This window comes from Cavia porcellus, unplaced genomic scaffold (genome assembly GCF_034190915.1).
Source record: "Cavia porcellus strain 051 isolate PalLab524CR breed Dunkin Hartley unplaced genomic scaffold, mCavPor4.1 scaffold_4, whole genome shotgun sequence".
NCBI classification, from domain to species: Eukaryota; Metazoa; Chordata; class Mammalia; order Rodentia; family Caviidae; genus Cavia; species Cavia porcellus.
The window spans coordinates 85160614-85187367 of record NW_026947487.1 but is presented as its reverse complement, the minus strand read 5'-3'; the positions used below and the strand labels follow the sequence as shown (position 1 = coordinate 85187367).

Genomic DNA, 26754 nt, shown 5'->3' with positions numbered 1-26754 from the left:
TGTGTGTGACCTGTTTCTATCCAGAATTCTCCCGCCCCCTTTTTTTCTGGATGGTAAATGGGACATTTGAATTTCTTAATTCTGAAACATGAGAATTGTTGAATTGTCTTTTCCCATGTATTCTTCTCTTCCTCCTCATGATAGTTAACAGAAAATGAGTACTTTCTTAGGAGGAATAAACTGTAGGTCATTTGTTTGAGAGATTACATAGTAATAATAGTATTTGTAAGTAAATACTTCAATGTCATGAGTGGAATTCTTTTTCCTAGAATTTGGAAGCAAAGCTTGTGGGCCCCCCCCCCCCTTCCTCCGGTTAGATTTTATTGGTACATTTCAGGTATACATAACCATCACATTCATCATAGAGAATTTATATCTGTACATGACATAATAACATGTCGTGTGGCCTCCACCTTCATGCCCCCATTCCTTTATCTTCCCTTCACCCTCTAGCCTGGGTATGTTAATATTGAGCTGGCCCCAAAATCAAAGTGACTGTTGTACTTTATTTATTATTGCTTATTTTTGTGATTTGTTTGTTTGTTGGGCCTGTGGAGTGAACCCAGGGCCTCATGGATGCCAAATATACTCTGCCATTAAGCTACATCCTCAGCCTACTGGCTGTTTTGAACTTTGGTTATTGATTGACTATTTAATGCTGCTTTATTTTGGAACACATTTCTACTGAATAATAAAATGCTTTTTATTTTACATGATATAGTAAGTATGGGAATAAAACTACTGACATTTTCTAGGTGCCTAATTGAATGTCGAGATGAATATAAATATAATGTGGAGGCTGTGGAGTTGCTAATTCGCAATCATTTGGTTAACATGCAGCAGTATGATCTACACCTAGCTCAGGTAGGGAAGAAATTTTCAAAAATGGACACTGGGAGTATTTTTGGTCTTTATCTGTCTCACATTGTGTTTTCTGTTGATTTCCAGTCAATGGAAAATGGTTTAAACTACATGGCTGTGGCATTTGCTATGCAATTGGTCAAAATCCTGCTGGTGGATGAAAGGAGTGTTTCCCACGTTACTGAGGCAGATCTATTCCACACCATTGAAACCCTCATGAGGATTAATGCTCATTCCAGAGGCAATGCTCCAGAAGGGTGAGGTTGCAGTGCTTTGGGTTCTCTGTGTTTTCAGCAGTCTTAAGAATGTGCTTTAGAAATTAATGTGCAGGCTTGCTAACAGTTTTGTTATAACTGCTTTTTATCTAAATGAAAAACTTTAGTTAAGCTAATGTTCTCCCTGGAAGTAATTAAAGCTTAACTAACTGCCAGTCAGGCCCTCTTGGTGTAGTGCATACAATGACTGCTTGCTTTGTGTTAGAAACCTATGGTGTAAGCCGTGGTATTGCCACTTTAAAACTCAGATTTTAGGTAAATGGACTTAACCTTCCCCAAGCCTGTTATTAAAGAAAATGGAAATTCTTATAGAACTACGGAAAGTATAGAGAAAGTATGGCACATCATAGGCAAATAGTGAATTATTTGACTCTAAACATCAGCTCTATTTCATTGGTCTCAGTTTTTGATGAAGTAGCTTAACTGACATCTGTCATTTTTTTTGTTACTTGTCCTCATAAGTAAACATATTTAAGAGACCGAGAACAGTTTGGCTTAAATAGAGAAATGCTCAAGTGATTGACTCTTTGGTCTCTCTTAAATAATCAGATTGTCCAACTGTATGTCTTTGAAATCACAACCATGAATAGACTGATTTTCACTCTGGATTTATTGTACTAGATTGCCCCAGCTGATGGAAGTAGTGCGATCCAACTATGAAGCAATGATTGATCGTGCTCATGGAGGCCCTAACTTTATGATGCATTCTGGGATCTCTCAAGCCTCAGAGTATGATGACCCTCCAGGCCTGAGGGAGAAGGCAGAGTATCTTCTGCGGGAATGGGTGAATCTCTACCATTCAGCAGCAGCTGGCCGTGACAGTACCAAAGCTTTCTCTGCGTTTGTTGGACAGGTAGAGCTTTTGGAAAGAAAGGTGCTTTTTATTCAACATAAGTAGGGTGTGACACCTCCAGTATCAGTATTACATACCTGCTAATACAAACTAAAAGTGTATGCTTCTCCATTGTTGATCATGGTAGTTATGAAGTCAGAACTCCCTGTATCCCTTTAGTCCTATTTTTTCCCGTTCCAGTTGCCACAGCCATTTTAACATACATGGAGTCAGATAATAATGAAGCTGCCCAATAAAATTTTAATAGTTTGACTGGCAGCAGCAGTGGGTTATGCATTAATTCTTCTTATGGTAGGACATTTTTATTATATTTTCTAATATAAGTAGTTTATCTGCCTAATAAACATGATAACATACTCTTGGGAAATGGTTTTTGGTATTTCTGTTAAATTTGATGGCAGATTAGAGTTCAACTGTTAGTAACCAAACCCACGTTAAAAGTCAAGGTTCAGCAGGAATGTTGGTGAGAAAGATAAGGAAAAAAAAAAAACACACACACACACACACACAGGGAGACAGCCATACTAAACTTAGTGTGGTTTTGTTTGTTTTTTGATTATCACTGGCTGCTTTCAGCTACTATGAGGGATCAAAGCAGTAGCCAAACTCCAGTTTTGCAAGAATCATACTTTGTTGAACTGAATTTCTTTAGTAGAACTTTTTGTTTCAGAAGATTGACCATTATTTCTTAAAATTGAAACCACAATTTGGACATGTTGCCAAAGAAAGATTATTAATTAGGTCTATTTTCAGATAAATAACAATTGAATGTAGAAGAACCAGTTTCAATTCTGGAAGTTGTTAAAGATAGTATTTACTTTTTAAGGTAAATGTTATTTAGTAAAATATACTAAGTAAATTACACTCCTAAAAGAATCCAGGAAATTATAAGGTAACGCTGTAATTAATAGTTTAACTGCTTATTTGGATGTAAGATACTTGAATTTTGGATTTTTTGATTATTATTTCGTAGGTGTGTATGGGGCACCTGTCTCAGCATTTCCAGCTGGCTTATGTGGTCTCATCACTGTTTTGAAAAGATTATGCTTTGCATTTTTCTGCTTTTTTGCATCCTTTCAAACCCCCTTGGTCCTCTCCATGTATCATAACAGACTGATTGGTCCCTGTTGCTTGTTGCTCACTCCCGCTCTCTCCTTCCCCCATGTACCTTTTAAGATTACTGTGTAGAGAAAAGTCCCTCTGCTGGCTTTGGTAGAGTATATTATTATAGTCCTTGTTAAACTGTTTTGGTTGATTATGAAGGGACACTTAAATTGTTGTAATATTTCCAGGATAATTCTGTCAGATTTTCTTTCTTGGTTCAGGTCAGCAACTTTCATATGTATTGTTGTCTTTTTTTTTTTTTTTTTTTTAATACTAGCCATATAATGCTGCTGCTTTACTTCTAGTTCATATACCATGTAATTTGTAATTTTTCCTTTCCTGTAAGTAAATTTAGCTTTCCCACTTTATTATAATAGTTCATTATATTAAAATAGCTAGACATGTTGGTACTAGTTATCAGAGGAAATTATTTTTCATTATTTGAGAAGTAAATTATCTGGGAAAACTCATACATGTAATTTATCTTCCTCTTGGGAGGAAGATACTTGTTTTTTGTTTTTTAAGGCATACTCTCACTATGTAGTTCAGACTGGTCTTGAATTCATTATATAGCCCAGGCAGGCCTTGAACTAACAGCAGTCCTCCTGCCTCATAGTCCTGTAGGTATGTGGCCTGCCCGACTCTGTAGACTGTCTTAATATGACATTGGCAGTTACTAAAAGTTGATTTTACTTGTGTAATTTTCCAAATTATTTGGCGATAACTTCCTGATTACTGTTGGGATGACATCTCTTGTTAATTTCTTTTTGTATTCTCCTTGAAACTTAAACATGCAGGAATTCTGTGGTTCCTTAATGGGGAAGTTATTCTCCAGTGATAGTAGGAATAAATTAGATAGTAGGAAGAAACATGAAAGTGAGGTGTACAAAGTTTATTTGTTAGGTGTTAATTCATTGTGCATTTCTATTTTGTTTTTATGGCAGATGCACCAGCAAGGAATACTGAAGACTGATGACCTCATCACAAGGTTCTTTCGTCTGTGCACTGAAATGTGTGTTGAAATCAGTTACCGTGCTCAGGCTGAGCAGCAGCACAATCCTGCTGCTAATCCCACTATGATCCGAGCCAAGTGCTATCACAACCTGGATGCCTTTGTCCGACTCATTGCACTGCTAGTGAAGCACTCAGGGGAGGCTACCAACACTGTCACAAAAATTAATCTGCTGAATAAGGTCTGCCATTCTTTCTTGGAAGTCTTTATACACGTAAAGTGTGTATCAGCCATTTCTCAACTTCTTTTACTCAGCCCTTTCCCCAAGTAGCAATAAATAATCTTGAAATTAAATAGAAATAATATACAAACATACTCAAATCAAATTTGAGAAAAAGAATACACCTTGGGGCTGAGGATTTAGCTCAGTGGCATAAGCGCCTGCCTTGCAAACGTGAGGTTGTGAGTTCAATCCCTGGTACCCAAAAAAAAAAAAAAGTCACCTTGACTGAAATTTTAGTAGGTAATATGTATTTCTGTATGTTAAGATTTTGGTGAAGATTATAATAGAAGATATTTAGGTAATAAGAGATTTGTCTCTGTAAACAGAATAACTGAATGGGTGGCTTAAAATATGTACAGCTAATAGGCTGGAAAATTAAATACCAGAAGTGACCATGAAATTCTCAGATCCAAAATCCTGTGGAAAATGGACCTAAATTCAGTTTGGGAGAATTAGAAATGATTTTATCACATCCCTTGCTGTTCAGTGAGCAAGGACAGTTCTTTGAGACATCCATCTCTGTTGACCTATTGAACAGTTCCCTGGGCCACTTACTAAATACTACATGTAAATCATTTACCACCTGCCAATTTTAGTTTTGACTAAAGATTCAGATTGTTGGATTTTGCCAAGATGATAATATGAGGGGCCATGCTGATTTCTAGAGCTTTAGAAAAACCAGTAGGGATTTGTGAGGAATATGTAGGTTTGCTCTGAGGATATTAAAATTCAAAGAAGACAGAACACTGTAGGTCAAGGCAAGTGAAAGTATAGCCCTTTTGGCTGGCTTTTAGCATATGGTTTTTTATTCAGATAGCACATATACTTCCTTTAATGTAGGATTTGAAAAATGCACAGTTTGGGGTGGGGAGCATGAGTTGAAAGTGACAAGTGAATTATCTATTTTGACATACATGCTGTAATTTGTGTATTCTATGTAGGTCCTTGGTATAGTAGTGGGAGTTCTTCTACAGGATCATGATGTTCGACAAAGTGAATTCCAGCAGCTTCCCTACCATCGAATTTTTATCATGCTGCTCTTGGAACTCAATGCACCTGAGCATGTGTTGGAAACTATTAATTTTCAGACACTTACAGCTTTCTGGTGGGTATTGTTGGGGTTAATAAAGTTTCTTGTTAAAGACTGCTGAATGAACGTTTAGTAAAATTTTGGTAGAACTTCTGTGTAGTATTTTGAGGTGTGTTGATTTGTAAGACAACTCACAGGTTGGTTACATTCATATATTGTTCACTATATTTAAACTTGACCACCTTATGACTAAGGTTTTTTCTCTTTCAGCAATACATTCCACATCTTAAGGCCTACCAAAGCTCCTGGCTTTGTGTATGCCTGGCTTGAACTGATCTCACATCGGATATTTATTGCAAGAATGCTGGCACATACGCCACAGCAGAAGGTGTGGCTGCAGTTTATCTCCTACAGATGAAGATTGTAACTACCTGGGGCTTACTAGCAACTGCCTATAGATTTCAGTTAGTCATTTAGGAGTTATTGTACTTCTTTGAAGCTTATTTGGTAATTAGTCTATTTAGGCTGAATAAAGTCAGGAAAGAGAAGGTGTCATTCTTAAAAGTTGAAATTGTTCTTAATTAACCTCCTTAGACATTTGCATGAATCTAGGCATAGGGGCTCTGGCTCTGGCTCTGGCTCTGGCTCTGGTTGATTTTTATAAGTAGAGAACTACTTGGGGTGACTTTTTGTTTTCCTGGTGGTGGTAGTGGTGAACATTGAACCTTGGTTGTCAATACATGTTAGGCATGTGCCCTCAACCCTGGGCCACTTTATTTGAAGTATTTTGACCAGGTTCTATAAAAGTAATTCTCATTGCAAATGCACCAAAGATGTTTTTTGTTTCTCACCCTGGAATTAGATGGGAAATTGGCACTATAGAAAGTCACATCAGAGGAAAAAACCCATGGCTACTACTAATGGGCTAAAATGAATTTGACCAAAAAAGAACCCCCCAAGGTGAAATATTATCTACATATACTTGGTTTTGTTTAAAGAAGGCCACTTAAGTAGGAAGACAATATATTCAATAAAGTTATACAAGAATGAACATAATTGGTGTAGTTGGGAAGTAGGCAGGCCATTTGGCTGAGAAGAGAATATTCATGCTTTAATTCACCAAACAGTTGCCATTCGGAACTTAAGAAAAGAGCCCCTCCATATTCTCTGTTGGTTTCAGATTTCCTCAAGGTTGGGACTGGGGGTTTAGCTTAGTGGCACAAGCACCTGCCTTGCAACCATGAGGTTGTGAGTTCAATCTGCAGTTTAAAAAAAAAAAAAAAAAAAAAAAAAAATTTCCTCAAGGTCTCCTCTCAACTTTTCAATCTTTCTTATAGGGACAGGGATTGACTATCTTTTCCATTATCTTAATCATCTTTTCTAACATTTGTCAGTCTAGAGGTGCTCATGTTAACTGTTCTCTCCATATGTCAATATGAAGGTGATAAGTCAACAGCGTTAACTGTCTGGGCACTTTTTGATGACAGAAACCATCCAAATGTAATTAAGGCTCATGTACCTTTCTTTCAGGGATGGCCTATGTATGCACAGCTACTGATTGATTTATTCAAATATTTAGCTCCTTTCCTTAGAAATGTGGAACTCACCAAACCTATGCAAATTCTCTACAAGGTAATTAATTTGTAAATTAAAATAATTTCCAGAATAGGAGAAAAATGCACCTGAGTATAAGAGGATTTATTATCTTTTTATTAAGACTTACTGTTACATATCCACAAAATATTAATCAATTTGGCAAAGTACGTGCACCAGTTTATACCTTTCAGTGCATAAATTAACACTTTTCCTACATCTTGGCATGCTTTTTTCCCTGTTTTAGGCAGTTTGGTAGTTGTGTACAAGATGATCTTGTGGATATTATAATTTGCATCTCCTTGATTTTTAAAATGAAGTTTTCTTGTGTAGATGAGCCTTTTTGTGACATTCCTTTTCCTGTATTTTGTTCATAAGTGCTAATAAGCAAGTGCCTTACCACTGAGCCATTAACCCACTGCCTTTTCTTGTTTTTAAAATAAGAACTCCTCAGATATTATGAGTCTAAGCTTTTTATTGATATATATTCAAGTATCTCCCTCTCACAGCTTTTTTCACTCCTTTTAAAGGAGAGTGTCACTTGAACATTTAAAAGCTACTATAGTAAGAATTATCAATTTTTTTCTTAATAGTAAATGTTGCCTCTAGTGAGTTGTACTAGATTGCCTGCCTCAAAAGTTAATAAGGAGTTTTAGTATATGTACCTGTTTATGTATCTGAATTGTCTAGTTTATTTACAGAAAGTCATTTAATAAAATTTGTCAGTATTTTAAATGTTTGTAGAATCTGTGGTGATAGTCTTTTTTCTGTAGTGACATTGGTCATTTATTTTCTCCAGTCTTGGTAGGGTTTCTTTGAACTTTGGCTTTAAATTTTTACCTTGACTCATTGAATATTTTAATTGATAAGCATTCTTTTAGTTCTTTTTCTAGCTTAAGATAACCACTTTAATAGTGTTTTTTTTTGTTTTGTTTTTGTGCAGACTGTTCTAGCAACTGAGGCTACAGTTTTTATTACCTAGTTTTTCATGATTTTTAAGTAAAAATATTTTGATAAACTGTAGTGTTGATTAAAGTTTATAAGCAGTTCTTACGTTGCTTGAAGTGTACCTTTGGCCTTTTAAAATTCAAAGTAGGAAGACTATGATTTCCTTATTGTGAAAAACGTTTTTCTTATTTTTTAAAAAAACAGGGTACTCTCAGAGTGCTGCTGGTTCTTTTGCATGATTTTCCAGAGTTCCTTTGTGATTACCATTATGGATTCTGTGATGTGATCCCACCTAATTGTATTCAGTTAAGAAATCTGATCCTGAGTGCCTTCCCAAGAAACATGAGGCTCCCAGACCCGTTCACTCCTAATCTGAAGGTAAAGTTCCAGACAGTTCAAGAAAAAGTTCTATTTTAGTCCCATTTTCTAATATGCAGGCCATGTATTTTTCTTTTCTGAGTACACACAAACATACACATTCTGTGGTAGGTAAGGATACTGTTTGAGAACAGTTAGTAGTTATTAAGCTGGGTGAGTGGGCTATAATACTGCTGTTGAATACTAGTTTATGGTATTTTTGTCTGTATTTATGAACTCCAGCCAATGTGTTGAGTGAGACATTGAGTGCTGTCCACCTAACAAAGAATTATAGAACACACCTCTGTAATACCTGTGTTTTGACAGATGTTTCATGTATTTGTGTGTGCGCTTGTGCTTAAAACTGTGAAAGGAGAAACATTTAAAAGTACTACAGTTTTTATGTATTTTCTACTCCCATCCCCAGTACATTTTTAAAAAGTGTAGGATCTTCTATACTGCTGTGGCTTGCACTCTTGGAATCTCCTTCTCAACTCATTGAAATCTTAAGTTTAGGGAAAATTGATTAGTGATAAAACTAGACCTGTCCATCAGAAGTATCTTGTCTCACTTTGAGAAGTAGATACATTTTATACAATGAAAAATAAACTCATTTTGTATATAGTCTTCCAGGTAACATTTGATTAAACCAATATAAGGTGGCAATGTACTCTTCAATGCGTATGTAATGTATATAGTTTTAGAAAACTACCCTATTACTTTGTAGCATACATAAACTTTGTTAATTCCTGTAATTGATTCTGGTTGTGATTCTTGGCATTTGTGGCAGGTGGATATGTTGAGTGAAATTAACATTGCACCCCGGATTCTCACCAATTTCACTGGAGTAATGCCACCTCAGTTCAAAAAGGATCTGGACTCCTATCTTAAAACTCGATCACCAGTCACTTTTCTATCTGATTTACGCAGCAACCTACAGGTTTGTTGGTTTCACTTAAGCTGTCTGCTGTATCTTCCATAGAAAGCACTACCTGTGTATCATCCTATATTTGGCTCATTTCAGGAGTTACTTTTCACCCTGATTGAAACATATAGAAACATTCTGTCATATCTGTCAGATGGGTGAGCTTAACTGGATTGAATTCACCTTATGCTAGTATATTTGATTAGTTTCACAGTACTACAGCTTTAGATAGCCCAAGAACAATTTTCTGTCAAAATAGACTACCAGTGGTCATTTCTTGTTTGTACATCAAGATTTTTCTAGGTTAAATGGATTTTGGTTTAATTTGCTACATAGAGTAACTTGATTATTTTACCATTCTTTCCACACCTTATAACCAAAATTTTCTCCAAATCTTTATCATAATGGGACAGCATGTGTATTTTGACTTAGCATTTACTTTGGAGATATATCATGAGAATGGGTATATTAGCTTGGGTTTCCAAAGGAACTCAGTATTTCTCTTGATAGAATCACTGAAGATTGAAACCATGGCCCTCAAACTGAGATACATTCCCATCTATTTATTTTTGAGACAGGCTCTAGTTAAGTTAGTTGCCCAGGCTGGGCTCAAACCTGGGATTGTCTTGCCTTACTCTCCTAGGGTACTGGGATCACAGGCTTGTAAAGCTATAGCAGGTCAAGGTTCCAATATTCAGATCACAAAGAATATGGAGAGCTGTTCACCCTTCCTTTTGAAGCTCTGTGGGAATTCAGTTTTGCGTTTTGCTCTTTTAGGTATCCAATGAGCCTGGCAATCGCTACAACCTTCAGCTTATCAATGCACTGGTGCTCTATGTAGGAACTCAGGCCATTGCGCATATCCACAACAAGGGCAGCACACCTTCCATGAGCACCATCACTCACTCGGCACACATGGACATCTTCCAGAACCTGGCTGTGGATTTGGACACTGAGGGTGAGTGGGGCCGACAGTCTCTGGAGTAAAGTTCACTGTGCTTTCTGCTACAATCCAGTCACAAAAATTAAAAATTGCTATAAGCCACAAGAAAGAATATCGTGTTAACATATTTATAGGTCTGGTTATTTTTCCCTCGTTTACAAGGTCAATACAATAAGGAAAAAGTTACCCAAAATCTTGCTGAATCAGTTAATACTTTGTTGTATAATTGCAGTTTAATTTGAAAATGAACATGTTTTATTTAAACTGTATTGCATAGCTTTAATTAACCCGTTTCCTCGCCTCATTGCCAGAGAGCACATTAAATGAGGCATATGAAGACTAGTGAGTAAGATTTCCTTCCCTCTTCTATGGGAAATTCTCAACAATGTAACTCCTATTGCAATTCCCGCCTTTCTTGGTTGAGCGCATTGCCTTTGGTGTTTTATATTTATGCTTAGGTAATAGACATCTTAGCTAAGTGTTAACCAGCTACATGCCTCCTTATTTTAGCACAATAGAACTTCAGCAGGACTTCCAAGTTTGCTGTGGACACTCGAGAGGCTAATTTTGAGTGTATGTACTTGCCTGTTTATAGAAGGAATCTGTGAGAGTTGGAAAGCTGGGTGTGGTGACACAGGCCTGTGATTGTAGCACTCAGGAGGCTAAGGCAGGAGGACTGCCATGAATTTGAGACAAGCAAGCGTTACACACGGAGTTCAAGGCAGCCTGAACTACATAGTGAGACCTTGCCTCAAAGGAGAAAATAATGAATATATATTACTACATCCAGACTTCAATAAAGAAAAGGCAGGGTAGCCTTTATCTTTACAGAGTTAGGTAACTTTACAAACACAGCGTCAAACAAAAATAGACAACCAAAGCCAGCTAGTAGTAATTCCAAAGTAGTAGTACTTTTAAAAGTATGGTTTTAAAAGAACAGTTCACATTGCCCTCCAGAACCTTTCGGGAGGCCTGTGAGGTAAAAACTGTTTGCATAATAGCAAGGCACATTTACTTTCATTGCTCCCATTCTAAGAGGAATTTTCCAGAGGCTCCTTGAAATATAGTAGTATAACTTACTGAATGCAGAGGCAGAAATGAAAATCTGCTGTCTTGTAACATGAAAAAATATTTAAAAGTGACAGTTTACCAAATTTTTTTTCCAGAAAATATTAACATGTTACATATGTTTAGAGTCTTTTAAAAAAATGAGTATTTTGAAATAATTTTAAAACATGGGAAGTACAGTAAAACTTACAGAAAAATTCTTTGGGGGAACCAGACATGGTGGTGTACCTGTATAATCTCAGCACTTGGTAGCTAAGACAGGAGGACCGCTGTGAATTTAAGGCCAGACCATACAGCACTACACAGCAAGACTTTGTCTTAAGATTTTTTTTAAAAAAAGAAGTCTTTAGGGTCATGAGAAAGTGAGATCCCTTCAGAGCAATCTGTGTCTGTACCAGAAACCTAAGCCCTAGGCAGCGCTATTTGTTCTGTGCTAGCCTTCAAAGCAGGTTCTCACTCTGTTGTCTTAATTTCTAGGCCGGTATCTCTTCTTGAATGCAATTGCAAATCAGCTGAGGTATCCAAATAGCCACACTCACTACTTTAGCTGCACCATGCTGTACCTTTTTGCAGAGGCCAACACTGAAGCTATCCAGGAACAGATCACAAGGTGAGTTTATTTTTCAAATCCACCAAAAATGACCCCCCTATATCAATGGTGGCACACCTATGGCACCAGTCCACAGAGGACTGTTTTTATCATTGAAAGCTCTGAAAGGTTCACTGTCACTGCCCTATACCATTCATTTTAATTCTTAAGAGTTCTTTCTGTGTGTTGTTGGCTAGTACTGTGTGAAATATGGGATACAGCTGTGTGAAATATGGGATACAGCTGTGAACAAAATAGAGAAGTTCCCTATCCTCCTAATACTTACCCTGATGGACATATTACAAATACTGTAACCATTGTTGACCTGTAATCACTGTTGGGGTGTGCCAAGTATGCACCATCACCCCCTTTTAAAATTTTGAGACAAGGTCTTACTAAGTACCCAATTTAAACTGTGGTCTTCCTGCTGTAGCCCTCTGGGTACCAAGATTATATGCATGTGTGTGTATTGACCCCTTTCCCCCCTACTCTGAACAGCTTTCAAATTCTAGTACCCTTTCTCAGTACTCTAGTACCCTTTTGTCCCTTTTATTGGTATCTGGGATTGAACTCATGACCTCACACTTGCTAGACAAGTGCTCACACCACAGAGCTAAATCCCCAGCCTCAATAGTTAACTTTTGAGCTCAGGGCCAAAACGCATAATCAAATATTCTATGTACTTTTTGTGAAGCTAAACACCACAGTCAAGAAGAATTGGAAGCAAGGAGGGGGCTGTGGTCATCAATTTGCTTCTTTGCATGTTAACTCTTTCTTCTTTTCTCCAGGGTTCTTTTGGAACGGTTGATTGTAAATAGGCCACATCCTTGGGGTCTTCTTATTACTTTCATTGAGCTGATTAAAAACCCAGCATTTAAGTTCTGGAACCATGAGTTTGTACACTGTGCCCCAGAAATTGAAAAGTAAGTTAAAAGTAATTTCTTAATTACTTAGCAGTGAAACACAGGATTGAGCATGAGCTTGTCTTGTTTGGTTTCTAATTAGAAGATATTGTTCTAAACTTTGCTCACAGGCATATTTTTAATTGTCTCCATTCTTTAGGTTATTCCAGTCGGTTGCACAGTGCTGCATGGGGCAGAAGCAGGCACAGCAAGTAATGGAAGGGACAGGGGCCAGTTAGATGAACTATCTCCATTGTAATGGTGTCACTGCACCAAGTTCATAAACTGAAGAATTCTTTCAACTCTTCCTGACTTTCCCAGCCCTTTGGTTCTCGGGGTGTCTGTCCCACTTACTGTTGGGGCCAGCCTCCTGCCTAGGTGGGCACGTTCCAAAGTTTAAATGCATTTTTTTTGACTCTTGGCCAAAATTTAGAACATGCTGTGAATATCAGTTTGAAATTCTGTAAATATATGAAAAAAAAACCTTTGTCTGGAACTTGAGTCTGTGCAAAATGTGTTCAAGGCAAGTATCTAAACCAATAGCCAGTACTGAAGTAGAGGCAGCTGATGTCATGCACTTGTCTGAGGGCCCGCCCAGCTTGCTGTCTGGTGATGTCTGGTGTCCCAAAGGATAGCAAAAACCAGTTTAAATATTACATGGTGAATTGTTAAATGTGGATAGGGGATTCTAAAATCTGTAAAAAATGTGTATGGGTTAGTACACAGAAAGGGCTCATCATTTGAGATCCCCTCAAACTGGTTTAAAGCTGACTGTAGGAAAAGGTACCTGCTTTCTGGTCCTGCTGAAGAATCTCCTCCTTGGTTCTAAATCCAGCTTAAAGTGCCCACCTTGTTCTCATGCTGCTTGGAAACTGGGAAAAAGAATAAAATCTTAAACCTCTCCCATATCCCATACAGCCAGTGCTGAACAGAATAGTTAGCCAGGCTTCCTTTTATAAGGATTTAAATGTTTTATGGGTACACTGGTCCCGGCATCCTATTCTGTTCCCCATTCTTTTCTCATTAGCAGCAGCCAGTGCTGGGAAGGAGAAAAGTAAGAGTGCCCAGCTGCACAGAGCCCAGGACTACTGGAAAACACATCGGGCTGAGCCAGGTTCCCACTAAGCTGGGATATTTAAACAAGCAAGGAAACCACTTTTGTAGAGTGAGCTTCAACAACAAAAACCACCATTAGAGCTGTTTTCTGTGATCTTACTGATTCTAAAAAACACCAGCCAATGTGTTCCTTTTAGGTAGATAAAACAAGGAAATCTCAGTTACAATTTTCCTTTACCTTTAATGGTAGTCAGGTTTTATTGCTGAGGAGGACAAGGAGTTTACAGTTTCATTCCAGTGAAGCTTGAATGTCCTAGTGTCTTCAGGTTTCTTGTAGGGCAAGCTGTGTTATCATCTAGTATAGACTTTAATGCCAGTGAGACAACCATAGCTGCAAGTACAGCAACTAGTGATCCAACCCAGTGCTGATCATAGAGCTTTTTAAGTCCTCTCCAGAAAGAGTAAAGTGACTATCCCAAACTATACTCACAGGCTGTTATTAGCATCTTTCTACTGGCTTTGGTTGTAGCTAGCTGGCCTGACAATCCTTAAAACATGCTCCTGACAACCCTTAAAACATGTCACCCTTAATTTAGAATTTTTTTCCCTTTTGGTATTTAATGAAAAGCAAGTCATCCAAACTTTCCCTTTTTTTGCAATCACAGCTAAGATCATTCTTACTGCTTTTCTCAGGCAGCAGGAGCTAACTTGTCAGTGCCAACAGCTGATGTAAGATCATTTTCTGCCCATAGCGAACCTGTAAAGCCTGCTGCTCCCTCCAGCTGAGTTTGGCATAGGCCTCCTTGTTACTGAGGATGTCTTGCTCAGTTTTTAAGTCTGTGGCGTAGGTCTGGAGGGTCAACAGAACACTGTCTCGAAGCAGCCGTCTCCATGATGCTTTGAGTTTTGGGATACTGGTGATTGTCAGGTTGTCCTCTTCCTTTTTATTCTGTCCCCATTCATCCTGGTTCTGAAAGGCTCTGAACTCCTCAGCAGGCATACATAGCACCTTATAGCAGACATGGGGCCCTTCATTATGATGTACTTAGTTGTCATTTCTGAACAGATTCAGAGAGCTCACCCTACTTGGGAGCATTGAAATACCCCCTTCTTCCCCCCCCCCCCCCCAATTCCTCTGGCCTCCCCGTGTTTCACTGTAATCTGTGTCAGGGTGTTACCTCAGCCCCTACCTTGAGTGTGGTTGTCAGTTCCTCCTCAGTCAGTACCTCCTCACGCCCAATCACAAAGGCGCCCTCTTCCCCTACCATCTCCAATTTGCATAAGAAATCCCAGCGCTCAAACAGGAGGAGCCTTTCAGCTTCCCCTTTTACTCCTACAAGTAACAAAATTTTTCAGTGTCCCCAAGAGCTCATGTCCAAGAATCTATATTCAGCAGAGCTATTGTAACCCTTAAGTCAAAGACTATGGTTGATGAGATACTCACCCTGCAATGCCGCTTCACGAACAGTCACCATCTGAATGTCAGCTGTGTCATCTTTATTGTCAGGGTAGGGCTCAACAAAACCATACATATGAATCAGCTGCCAATTAGCCATCTGCCCGTAAGTGTTGAAAATCTCATGGCCTTTAGGAATGAACTGAGTAGCCACCATCCGAAGGTAATCCTGAGACAAAGGAAGAAGCTGGGGCCACACCCTTCCCAGGCCACTCCTGGGAATTACTGTCTTTTTAGAAAGAGCCTTCAAGTATGTTCAGTGGTTGGACTGGTGCTATATCCACTGGCTGTTTTCCCTGGTCTTTTTGAGACAGGGTTTCACTGTGCGGGTTCAGGCTGGCCTTCAACTCACAGTGATCCTCTTGCCTCAGACTCCGTGCTGGGATTACAGGCATGCCCTATATTTTCTATCTTTAGTTCCTGTCACATGTTGTTTTATAAAATAAAAGGGGTCAGGTTTATGTAGTACTGGGTCCATCTCTGCTCAGTCATATTAGCACTTTAAAAAGCCAAAGCCAGTGGCTTTAAAAAAAAAAGCAATCAAGCCCAGATCAAGAATGAGGGTTAAGTGCAGAATGGTGGCACATGCCATGCCTATTATCTCAGCACATCGACACTGAGGAGGATCCCAAGTCCAGTCTAACCTGGTCAATTTAGGAAATGTTTTAAAAGGAACTACGGATATAGTTCTGTGAAAACTCTGGATTCAATCTCTTTCCCCACCCCCAAAAAAATCAAGGCTTAGGAAATTAATAGATTTGCTGATTTTTAATACCAGAAACGTACACTTTTCTCACAGTTTTCCATACAGAATAGAACTGACGCAGTTCTAAAAGGAAGTTATCTTAGCTCTCTGCTCTTGAAGTTCCCACATCTCTTGTCTTCCCCAAAGGACCAAGACTAGTAGTTCTCTGCGGTTATCCACAGGGCCAGCCAAGTTTGGCATACTCTCCTCAGTACCAGGGCAGCTAGTGAGGAATTAAGTGTAGCTGTGCACACCATTCAACACTAGTTCCAAAAAATGACAGAAATGAGAGTTCATTCTGGAATTGGCTCTCTACCCTACCCCCACCAGTCCTCACTGCTCTAACCCAGCAGAAGCTGGGTTAGAACTGGGCAGTCTTCCTGCCTCAGCCTCCTAGAGTCCAGGGATTACAGGTGTGTAGCACCACTTAGAACAGGCCTTCTGTTTTTGAGACAATGCCACTCTTGATGACCTTGGATCATCCTGCCTTACTGCATGCATGCCCATATTGGGCTTTAAGTTACAATTTTGAGAGCTTTAAAATATTCACATGATTTTACTGTAATGTGAAAACCAAAAGTACTGGAGGTGCTAACTTCACCTCATTTTTAGGGTGAGTAGGAAAGTGGAGCCCAGTGATAACACGCTTGAAATCAGATGAAATCAAGGCAATAAGGAGAACTAGGTGAGGTCCACTCACTGCAGAGTACTCTAGATTGGCATTGTGATTGGCTAAGTGGTTTAAAATGTCTGCGCCAGGCACCATCAAAGGGGAGTTTGGATCCTTTTCCTCTTCCTCTTCCTCCAGGGGTTCCTGAAAGCTGCCAGAGAGATCGCATCTAAGGCCCAGGCTTAGGTGAGGTACTAGGGGCATTCACTTCTTCCGCACCCCAAGTCCCTCAATATGAGTTCTAAAAAAGCCTTTGCTCACTGACCTATAGGCCATCACAAGGGCCACCAGCTGGTGATAGAGTTCCAAGGAGCGGACCCTAGGACTGAATAGGTCTGGATGGGCCTCCATGAAGGGCAGTACGATGGCGTAGTACTCGCTGCGGATGTTGGCCAGGTCTTTGTCCACAGCCTCGGGGACACCGGTGCCCTGCAGCAGGCGCCTCCGCTCCTCCTCGGGCCTGTAGGGACACCCCCACCCCGCTCCCTTCACTCTATCGGGTCTGGAGCTTGGGGCCACTCAAAGCTGAGTGGCTACGCAGGCTACTAATGCGGGTGTTCCCAACCCCTCCTAAAACGCTCACCAGAACATGGGGTGTTCCAGACGGCCCAGCTCGGGCCAGAGCGCAAAATAGGGGCTCCAGGGTGAGGCTGGGGCCTGCAGTTCGTGAAGCAGCGCCAGCAGCAGCGGCACCCAACCCGACTGGCTCTGCAGCGCGCTTCGCTCTGTGGACAACACAGATGTGAGCGCCCGGGTTGACCCACAGCCGCCCGGGAACCCGGTCCACCACCAGCGCCCACCTCGCTCCAGGAGGTCGCCGATCGAGCAGGTGTGCGGCGACAAGAGCGCGGCGCGAGGCACCGCGAACAGCAGCTCCCCCGGCTGCACGCTCTCCCGGGCTACCATACCGTAGCCGGCCACCGTGCCCTGCTTGCTCACCACCACCTGCGCCAGGGGAGGAGCGGGTCAGAGCCGCCGCCAAGGCGCCCTGCCGCCCCGCCGCCCCGCCATCCGCTCACCTTGGGACTCAGCTCCAGCCCCACCCGCCCGCACCAGCTTAGGAAGCCGGACACCGGGTCAGGGTCTTGCTTGTTGCCGTCCGCAGACCGCGCCGCCTGGGAAAGCGCGCGCTGGGGACCGCCTGCCGCGCAGGGACGCGGGGGAGTGGCGCAGGGTCCGCGGGAGGCTCCGAGACTAGCCGAGGGACTCCCTGCCGGCAGTCCGCTACTCAACCTGGCGCGCTTAGTCCGGGTCGCCATGCTGCGCGCGCGCTTCCGGCAGCGGTGGCCCCGCCCCACGGGCTGCGCCGGAAGCGCATGCGGGCTCGGCGTCCGCGCGGAAGGGGAGGGGCGGCGGCGCCTCCTCAGGCTGCTTTTTGGCTCTGGATTGCTAGTGTAGTTTAGAAAACGTGTATTCCGCTTGGCAGCGTGTTAGTGCACGCCTGTAATCGCTGCACTCAGGAGGTTGAGGCAGGCGGATCTCTGTGATTTCGAGGCCTGCTTGAACTACATGGTGAAACCCTGCCTCAAAAAAAAAAGAAAACTCCTACCAAAAAATAGTGGGCCCTTGCTGCCTTATACTTGGCTCTCAACCAACCATCACTCTCCCTCCTCCCATGTATCCCCGAGACCTAAGATTTGTTGGGTACAATTCTGGGTGTGAGGACAAAATCCTTCTCTCCAGTGGAGAGGGTTATGCGTTTTGGGTCTAAGACCTCTACCCACATTTATCTTTCATCTGCATGCATGTTGGGTTGCATACTAAGTACCCAGTAAATGAATAAAGAATGAAACTGATTAAACATGGGGAAAATAGCATATTGTTCTATTTAAGAAAAGGAAGCCCTGAGAAGAAAGGTCATGGGGAGGGGTTTTGAAGCCAAATCATGCCCTAAAGTTAACTCATTTTGATCTCTTCTTGATGTAAATTCTTTGCCCTAAAGCTCTTTTTTTCTCACCTGTGAAACATGTAAGCTTGTAGAAGTGATGTGAAGATTGTTAAGACAGGGCGTGTGCAAGCTCCCAGAGCATGGACACACAGTCCCTGGGCCCACTGCAGCCCCACAGGCCCCTTCCAAAGGTCACCACAGGACGCTCTTCTTAGTTTCTTTATTAGTTTTTCAGCAGTTAACTTTCTACATTGACAAGGGTTTTTGTTTTACATTTTGTCATCTCAAAATCTCATGACATCAGCCACCAGAATACACAAAAGAAGGCTCTTAACTTTGTACAGAGAAGAAAATAAATTCACCTTGACCAAAGAAGAGACAACCTCCGATGGAAAACCACACCCAGGAAGACCCAATATACATATATATATATAATGTATAGATATTTATATATCTCATCTGAAAGAACACAGCAAAAAAATTAAAAAAAAAAAAAAAAACAGTACTCGCAGTGCTGTCTACATTAAGAGAGATTAATTCTACCAGCTTGAGACAGTCACATTCAATATTGAAAGGAAGCACGTGAGTGAGCAGAACGGGGCAGACTACACTCCACTAGGCTCTCGGTCTAGCAATGGCTTAAGATCACGGAAGGGGGTGATGTGTGCCGATGAAATAGGGGTCTAGGTGTCCTCAGCCTCAGAACACCCCACACGACCCTTCCCACCTCCACAGCCTTTCAGTTTTTTCAGTGCTCTCTTCCTGCTCTGTTTGGGGATTTGTTGATTTAGGGTATAAAACAAATGGCTCTGGCTTCTGGGCTGGGAGAGTCTACCTGACCAGGCTGGGTGGACCGAAGTAGATGGCAGTCCTGGGCTTAGGTGGCAGGAAAGGGCTGGGGTGTGTGGGAGCCTCTCCCTACTTCCTGATCCTATTCACTTGGAGAACCTTCAGCAAGGACTCAGCAAGGACCCCAGGACTCAGCAAGCCCCAGCCGTACCCTCTCTAGGGGCCTTGCTGTTGCCCAGGGCTGGTCCCTCCTGGTAAACTGACCGTCTCAGTGATGCCTGTAGCAGTGCTGTGCTGAGTGGATGCCCTGTGACAGCAGAGGCAACGGGGTCTACAGGTGTTCTCAGCTACGCTGCCTCGGCCCCTCTGCTGGCTTCCACAGCAGTTACTCCGGAAGTTCTCAGAGGTACACACACCACCCAAGAGCAATCCTAGCCTTTCCCTCTGCCCCCAGCCAGGTCACTAGGGAGAAAGGGCCAGGGGACTCACGCCTCAGGGAGACCTGGGCTCAGAAAGGGACAAGCCAGAGGGGGCCGAACGTGTGGGTTCTCCTGGTTCTATCTTCAACCCCTACCTGCCCAGCTCTACAGCACCAGCCAGCCCCAGAGAGCACCTGGGTAACAGCTGCCCCCTGTGGCTCAGTCCAGGTGGCCATCACCTGTCTTACAGGTCAGAGCCTCATGTGCTTGACCGTCTGAAGGGACAGGGTCTTCTGGTGCTCCCCATTGCTGTCTCCAGTCTTCTGCATCAGGGTCAGAGCCCAGCACCAATCATCGCAGAACCCCATTCATCTCCTCCACTCCCACCCAGGGCTTTAATCCGGGATGGTCTTGGGTCCTGGCCCAGGAAGGGCTCCAACTCTTTCCTTAACCACCCCTCCCCCATCACCTCCAACTGGGCCTGGGCAGCGGGCCAGGAAGACAGGGACCACGGCAGTCAGGTCAACACAGTGAGGGAGATAGGGTGTGGCAAGCCCCTCAAACCATCTGAAGACCGTGCTGCTGCAGCACCCAAGGTGGATCCCTCATTTTTTTTTAAACGAAAGAGAAGTAACCCCATTTCCTCCTGTTCACCCTCACAAAAATAAAGGGAAAATGAGCTGGCGTAGGGATGGCAGTGGGACCTTGATGTGGGCGAGAGGACAGGAGAGCATCTTGGCCAGGGACCAAGGGCTTCAGCAGGACACCTCCATGGTGTGGTTGACCTGGCCCAGCCCCTCGCTGCTCTCTGAGTGGGCGCAGGGCTGTGAGCGGCTGCCATCCACGGAGCCAGCACTGGTGAGGGACGCGGTGCGGGAGCGTGCCAGACGGGTCATGCTGGCCGAGGGCACTGTGGGCAGAGAAGGAATGGGTTGAGGACTGGCAGGTGGGTCCTGGCACTGGTAGGCAGGCAAAGGATAAAGCAAGCAAAGCGGCCCGTTGAGACCAATCTTCCAGAGACACAAGGCCCAGCCCAAGCCAGAACATCTCGTCGGCCCCATCAAGCCTGAGGCATGCAGGGCCAGCACTGGCCAGGTGGCCCCAAGCTGGCTTGGGGATGTGCTGTTCCCAGCATGGCCTCCCACAAGAGGACGACAGGGTTGGGGAAGCAGGACTGCTTTTGGAAAGGACACGGTGTCATGGCCACAAGCTGCCCTCAGTCCCATTTTGGCCCTTAGAGTTTTGCAGGTGAGCTGCATGAAGCAAACTTCTGTCCTGAACTCGCCTTTTCACCTGTTTGGCTGGGCCAAGGCCAGGCCTGACTGCCCACAAGGCCAGCAGGCTCTGCTGCTGCAGCTGAGGAGCTTCCAGCTCCCAGAGCTGCAAGAGGCCCTCCAGCCCCTGACAACCTAGGAGCAAGACTGCTCTATGACCCAGTCTCAAGCACTTGCAGAAGAGCAGGAATCTTGTGGGCTTTTGAGCTGAGCAGGGCACAGCAAGTTTCCAAACTACAGCAAGACGCGGCCTGGCTGCAGCACTGCACAGAGAGGGGCCGGGACCATGCATTGGGAGAGGGCCGAGGGGCTACCTGCTCCTCCACTCAGCCTTCGGTCCTTCAAGTATGCAACTGAGAGAGACAGGGCCAGGGGGCAGGGGTGGGGAAACACAGAACACAGTGAAGATCATGGCTAGGTGAAGGACATTGAGTTTGGCCACAGATGAGACGAGTGGACAAGCAGAGAGAGGGCCCAGCAAGGCTGAGCCTTAGGAGCCCACTCCTGCCGCCCACCGGAACACCCTCCACAGGGACTGATCTAAGTGTGACCCAATGAAGCCCTGCCAGTGAGATGGGGCTCTCATCTTGCCTGTCTTCTGCAACCCAGGCTCATGTTAGCAGGGCCCCTCAGGCCTATAGCCTAGTCCCAGGGGCCTCAGGGTTCTGCAGGGTCTCAGTCTCCCGAATGCAGAATCCCTCCTAACCCCAGAGCCTGGCAAGTGCTGCTCAAGCATTTCACGAATGTTGACCTCACAGCTGACTATGCCACCTGGCAGTCCGGGCCTCTCTGCACTACTCCTGATGCACAGGCTGGCAGGCGCCTGTGCTGGAGGAACTCCCTTTCTGCTGTGCTCCCCAGCTCCCCACAACTTCCTTCCAAGGAGACACAAGCTCCCGGGGCTGTAGGGAAAACATTCAGGGAGAGGAAGTTTGCTTCCCAGCAGTAGAGGAGACAGAAGAGCAGCAGTGTGTCAGGGTAGGGGATCAGGGGCCAAGGGGGTACACCAGCATCACCAGAGCTGTGTGTGGGAACTGGCAGCACAGCCTCGGGTCTCCTCATTCAAGGGCAAACTGGGGAGTGAAGGGTAGGGAGCAGGTCTCACCCCGTGGCTCATTTCCTGAGTTTCTGGTTCGCCTCCCACAGCTTCTGCTGCCTGCTGCTGGTCCCCCTAATGCCATATGGTCCCATTTGCTTTTTTCTGGTCCCTGCACTCCAAGCTATATCTATGATGCCCCTAGGTATCACCCACCACATCTGACAAAGGATCTCTCAGGGTCCCTAGGTCCAACTGTGCCGCTAGCTCCTGTAGGGTGACTTAAAAAAGCTTTCCCAGTAGAACCCAACCCAGGTCCTGGACCCTTGGGATTGGGGTCCAGGGGGGTCTTGGGGGTATTAGGAGAAGAATCCTCTCTCAGCAGGCCCAGCTCTGCCCTCAAAACAGTGCCCCAAGGCCTTTGCATGGGCACAGAAGAGCTGGGCCCGGGCTGGGACACACAAGTGGAATCGGGCAAGGGGATCTAACACCTGGGGCCCAGATAACAGCATTTATACACCCACAGTCCTCAGCACCAGCCCTGGTGCCCGCCACTGGTTTCTGGGGGAAGGGCAGGTGGGGAGTACTCACTGTAGCCCATGCCTTGCAGGAAGTATTTGAAGGCCTCTGTCAGCTTCCCCGGCTGCAGGAGGGCAAGACAGGCACACACTGTGATTAGGTAGCCTGGGACTGGCGGAAGGGAAGGCCTCCCCCAGCCCACCCCCACTAACAGGAGTACTATGAGTCTCACCTGTGTGACCTGAGGGAGCCCCCCGGAATCTGCCATCTACAAAGGAGAGAATGAGGTGAGCTGAGCGGGTCTCCCAACCTGGACAGGCTCTGCTGGCCAGATGTACTGGGGGCTCCTGCCCTGGCTGGGCCAGGGCCCCGCACTGCAGTCATGCTCACCTTCAGGAAGGTCGTGGTGGTCGGGTCCAGTTTGGAGTTGCATTCGACCTGTGGGCGAGGAGCTAGTTTCAGCAGCACTGCTACCCTCAGGGCCATGTCTGTACCCAGCGCGGAGAAGGAGTGTGGTGCTAGGGGCAGGTGTGGGCCTAGAGTCTGGAGCAAGCTGCTCTCCCTGGCTTCTTCATTTCAAGGATCCCCGAATCTCTGGAGATCAGTTAGCAGCCCCTGAGGGGCGTGGAATCCTGGGATACAGATGTGGTCTGCACAGCCCAGGGGCCACATGGACTGGGCAGTGAGGCGAGGGGCTATAGCAGGAGACTGAGGCCCGCTGGCCCACACCTCTGCTGCTGCCAGCCTCCTCATGGGCATTGGAAGGCTTGGTATTTTCTTGGCACTCCTGGACATAGCGGGCAAAGGGGAAGACTGAAAGTCTTTGTAAGTGTGAATCCATTTGATGCAGGTTGAAGTTTAAAGAGAGTTTAAGCTCTGGGCCTAAAGTGCAGAGAGACTAAAGAGGGAGCTGCACCATGAGAGAAGGGAGAGGGGACACATCAGGCAGGGGTGCCAGCTCCTCCCTCTCCTGCAAGACGGGGTGCATGGGACATAGATGCATGGCAGATGGCAGGGAAGTAGACGGGAAGCCTGCCTTCCAGTACTCGTCTCTGAGGCCACCTTGGGTTGCATCAAGAGTTGGCCTTGCTGGCTGGGGGTCCAGGGCGCCCGTCCACCATAGCACACTCACCACTCCATCCTCAGCAGGTGCATTGTCCCCGACCACCAGCATCACGGGGCAACTGCAGACACAAGGAAAAGGTTGTTTGGCCTGAGTGAGGGGGCAGGGGTGGAGCCCCTGGAGGGCTGCATCACTCACCGGAGCGTCTTGGCATTGGGCACCGTTCCAGGCCGGTTAATGTCCAGGTCTCTTCGGCTGCAAGAGGAGCAAAGGCAAAGGTGGGCACCTCAGGACTGAATGAGGGGGTCCCGGAGCCCACCTGGGCCGGGACCCCCTCAGGTAACAGGCAGGAACAGGGGCTGTCAGGGTTTTCTCACTCAAGACTTCTTTCCAGACTCACACTCCCTGCCGGGTGGGCTCTCCATCTGCATGGAGAGTGCCGCCGTGCAGAGCCCTGTTCCACCCTTTCTGTCATGGGAATTGGCGGCTGCCCAGGCTGCCTGACTCTGCAGAGGGTGGGGCCTGAGCGTTTGTGCTCTGCTGGTTTCCACACAGCAGGGGCTGGCATCTGCCTCTCTTCTCTACTGTTTTTTCAGCAAGTGCTTACTTAAGCAGTGCTTAATAAATATTTGCAAAAGGAGGGAAGGAAGGCAAGGGGCATCTGCTCACCCCCAAACCCCACAGAGCACAGAGCACAGCCGGAAAACCACTCTCAGAAGGTTCCCAACCTGTCAATTTAAGGAGATCCTGGCTCAATATTAAAAAAAATTAAAAAGGGCTGGGGATATAGCTCAGTGCAAAGGCCTTAGGTTCAACACCCAGTACCACAAAAATTGAAAAAAAGGAAAACTACAACCCCACCCGAGCCCTCCCTTCTCACAGAGGCCAGCACCACTGCTCACTGCTGGGTCCGGAGTCACTCACACCCTGAAGTGCTCCCAGCCAGGCAGAGAAGTAGAGAGCCCAAGGGTCAGGTCTGAAGCTTCACTCTCTGCTGCCCCAGAAGGCGGTGACCCTGGGCAGGGAGCCATCCCTCTCCTGGGCTCTGCACCCGCCCATCTAGGAACCCCACATGCACCTAGCTCTGCACCCGCCCATCTAGGAACCCCGCACGCACCTAGCTCTGCACCCGCCCATCTAGGAACCCCGCACGCACCTGTTGTACATGTTCCAGAAGAGCTGCAGGTTGGCCTGGTTCACCACGTTCCCGATCTGCTGCCGGTAGCTCTGCACCAGCTCCGTGTTGTTCACCAGCTCCTCCTGGGCCGGGGGGAGGGAGGGAGGTGTGGAGAGGAGCGCACAGAAGGGAGACCAAGGCTAAGGGTAAGGGTGGCAGCACCTCCGGAGCGTGCCTGCCCCCCTCCCAGTGGCAGAGGGGAGGGCTGGGAAGACGGGGCTCAGGGTGATGAGACGGCAAGACATGAGAAGGCAGAGGCCAGGCTACCACGCGGCCTCCTCCACGATGGGGCATGCAGGCAGCAGTCGGGGCCCTTACCTGGCTGAAGAGGTGGGAGAGCACCGTGTCTGGCAAAGTACTGGTCAAGCCGGAGAGCTGTGCCAGGGGGAGGCCGGTGTGAGCACTGCCCTCTCGGCGGCACCGCCCAGCCCAGGCACTCCCAGCTCACCTTGGTGGCTGCCCAGTCGATCCAGCCCTTGCCGTTGGGGTCGATGTTCATGAGCACCAGCCCCTCCACCAGGTCGGGGAAGATGAGCTGCAGGGAGAGGAGGGATGGGGGCAGGAGGCCCCTTCTGCCTGCCTAGAAAGTGGGCTGTGAAGCCGAGGCCCTGCCTGTCTCCAAGGTGGCCGGGATGGTTAGAGGAGGTGGAATGGCTCTCTAAGGCCTTGAGAAGCCACTGATGGGCCAGCCGGACTCTGGGGACCAGGCATCCTGTTATCCTCCTTCCAGCCTGAACCCCTAAGTGCTCTCTGACTCATTCAGAACCTATGATTCTACCACTGCTCTCTTCCCTCTTCCTGTACAAACATATTCTATCTGTACGCATTTCTGCAGTACTGGGATGAGTCCCACTGTCAGGCGCACAGTAGGCAACTGCTTCACCACTGAGCTACATCCCCAGCACCTTCTGATTTACTTCTGAAAATGTTCCTGCAAACTTATTAAACACAGTGAAATCTAAACATGTTGTATTATTTGCTTTTATAGAAAATGAAGGAAACTTGATTTCTTGTTTTCAACGCTGGGGACTGTACCTAGGGCAATGATCCTGAGCCATTTTCCCAGTCCTTTTTAAAATTTGAGACAGGGTCTCACTAAATTGCTAACTTGCCCAGGCTGGGTTCAAATTTTCGACCCTCCTGCCTCAGCCTCCCAAAGCTCTGGTTACAGATGTACACTGTCACACGTGGCTGTTTCTCAAGTCAGTTTCCTTGAAGGAAAGAGGGGGTGGGGTGGTGGTAGGGAAGAAGGAAAAAGCAGAGAAAGTTCCTAATGTTGCAGGGGTCCCTGGGGCTTGGGCGGGAGGTGGGGGAGACTCACTGCAAACTTGGCCAGCACGTAGGCCCCGGCTCCCACTCCAATGCCAATGATGTACTTGAACCTGGGACAGAGTACAGCTGCTCACTTGAGGGCCAGGGTGCGATTCCCATGGAACCCATCCAGAGCAGGCCCCACCCACTGCCCACCGTCCTCAGCTGCTGGCACTGCAGTGACAGCAGGTGCCGGTTGGTCTGGTCTCTGGCACAGGGCCAGGGCCAGGGCCAGGAGAGGACTCACCCAAAGTGCTGCACCACACTGGGGAGCATGGCAGCCAGCTGCTCCATGGAGGGGAACTGGTACCTGCAGGCAGAGCAGGAGATCAGGGTGCCATGCAGCCTGGGGTGCAGGCTGGGAAGAAGCACAGGGGGCCTGGGGTACCTACCCCTGAGGAAACTGCGACGCCCCCACCTGCTGTCCAGGGGCATCCACGTGGCATACCACAAAGTGCTTGGTGATCTCCTGCATGTCCTCAAAGTTGAAGAAGGTGTTGAAACACAGCTTGTCTGCAAAGACACACAGGTCTCAGCCAGCCATGCCGGGGAGGGGGAAGGACGGGGCCCCATGGGACAGGGCAGGAGTGATCAGCCTCCATGCCCAACGGGGAACACGAGGCCAGAGGACTCAGGCCACAGGGCTAAGGGTGACAGGACAGCGCACT

General features: G+C 45.7%; 3 protein-coding genes across 17 annotated transcripts in view; 1 reads left to right on the top strand and 2 right to left on the bottom strand.

The window, feature by feature from the left end:
- The window catches only part of Cnot1 (CCR4-NOT transcription complex subunit 1), a 92480-nt gene extending 79301 nt beyond the window's left edge, over positions 1–13179 (top strand). For 5 of the 9 annotated variants that reach the window (XM_063247421.1, XM_063247417.1, XM_063247414.1 and 2 more), the window contains 13 exons: positions 756–864; positions 949–1118; positions 1758–2010; positions 4038–4286; positions 5270–5433; positions 5629–5746; positions 6889–6990; positions 8104–8277; positions 9047–9196; positions 9959–10139; positions 11670–11802; positions 12570–12704; positions 12844–13179. In XM_063247421.1, the coding sequence (XP_063103491.1) occupies positions 756–864; positions 949–1118; positions 1758–2010; positions 4038–4286; positions 5270–5433; positions 5629–5746; positions 6889–6990; positions 8104–8277; positions 9047–9196; positions 9959–10139; positions 11670–11802; positions 12570–12704; positions 12844–12922 (2017 nt within the window). In that variant the 3' untranslated portion in view covers positions 12923–13179. Of the gene's footprint in view, positions 1–755; positions 865–948; positions 1119–1757; positions 2011–4037; positions 4287–5269; positions 5434–5628; positions 5747–6888; positions 6991–8103; positions 8278–9046; positions 9197–9958; positions 10140–11669; positions 11803–12569; positions 12705–12843 lie in introns of those variants that run through there. The other 4 variants (XM_063247419.1, XM_063247420.1, XM_063247418.1 and 1 more) reach the window with 2 other exon arrangements.
- Positions 13180–13960: 781 nt separating this feature from the next.
- Positions 13961–17914, bottom strand: Setd6 (SET domain containing 6, protein lysine methyltransferase). Of its 3 annotated transcripts, none has more exons than XM_063247424.1 (8): positions 17630–17914; positions 17411–17555; positions 17194–17335; positions 16876–17070; positions 16704–16761; positions 15184–15364; positions 14930–15072; positions 13961–14748 (listed from the first exon to the last, which is right to left on the bottom strand). In XM_063247424.1, exons 1-8 carry the CDS (start codon positions 17867–17869, stop codon positions 14443–14445), a joined length of 1410 nt encoding a protein of 469 aa, XP_063103494.1. In that variant the 5' UTR covers positions 17870–17914; the 3' UTR covers positions 13961–14442. The 3 variants fall into 3 exon arrangements, with proteins under 3 accessions (XP_063103494.1, XP_063103493.1, XP_063103496.1); XM_063247423.1 differs by having other exon boundaries at positions 16641–16761; positions 17630–17913; XM_063247426.1 differs by lacking the exon at positions 17411–17555 and having other exon boundaries at positions 16641–16761; positions 17630–17771.
- A 789-nt stretch (positions 17915–18703) lies between these two features.
- Positions 18704–26754, bottom strand: part of Ndrg4 (NDRG family member 4) — a 39935-nt gene continuing 31884 nt past the window's right edge. For 3 of the 5 annotated variants that reach the window (XM_063247427.1, XM_005004667.4, XM_003472052.5), the window contains 13 exons: positions 26479–26599; positions 26334–26396; positions 26097–26157; positions 25224–25310; positions 25094–25150; positions 24755–24858; positions 23797–23853; positions 23668–23719; positions 22926–22973; positions 22768–22803; positions 22608–22659; positions 21295–21333; positions 18704–20616 (listed from right to left, as the gene is read on the bottom strand). In XM_063247427.1, the coding sequence (XP_063103497.1) occupies positions 20462–20616; positions 21295–21333; positions 22608–22659; positions 22768–22803; positions 22926–22973; positions 23668–23719; positions 23797–23853; positions 24755–24858; positions 25094–25150; positions 25224–25310; positions 26097–26157; positions 26334–26396; positions 26479–26599 (932 nt within the window). In that variant the 3' untranslated portion in view covers positions 18704–20461. The remainder of the gene's footprint in view (positions 20617–21294; positions 21334–22607; positions 22660–22767; positions 22804–22925; positions 22974–23667; positions 23720–23796; positions 23854–24754; positions 24859–25093; positions 25151–25223; positions 25311–26096; positions 26158–26333; positions 26397–26478; positions 26600–26754) is intronic. The other 2 variants (XM_005004668.4, XM_003472051.5) reach the window with 1 other exon arrangement.

What these genes read in the sequence shown, in the direction of transcription:
- Setd6 (XM_063247423.1), bottom strand. Translation starts at nt 17,869, where the DNA reads ATGGCGACCCGGACTAAGCGCGCCAGGTTGAGTAGCGGACTGCCGGCA. An exon ending in CGGCGACCTCCTGGAGCGAG is followed by an intron (nt 17,336 to 17,410) that starts GTGGGCGCTGGT and finishes TGTTGTCCACAG; the next exon opens with AGCGAAGCGCGCTGCAGAGC. An exon ending in CTGGAACACCCCATGTTCTG is followed by an intron (nt 17,071 to 17,193) that starts GTGAGCGTTTTA and finishes GTGTCCCTACAG; the next exon opens with GCCCGAGGAGGAGCGGAGGC.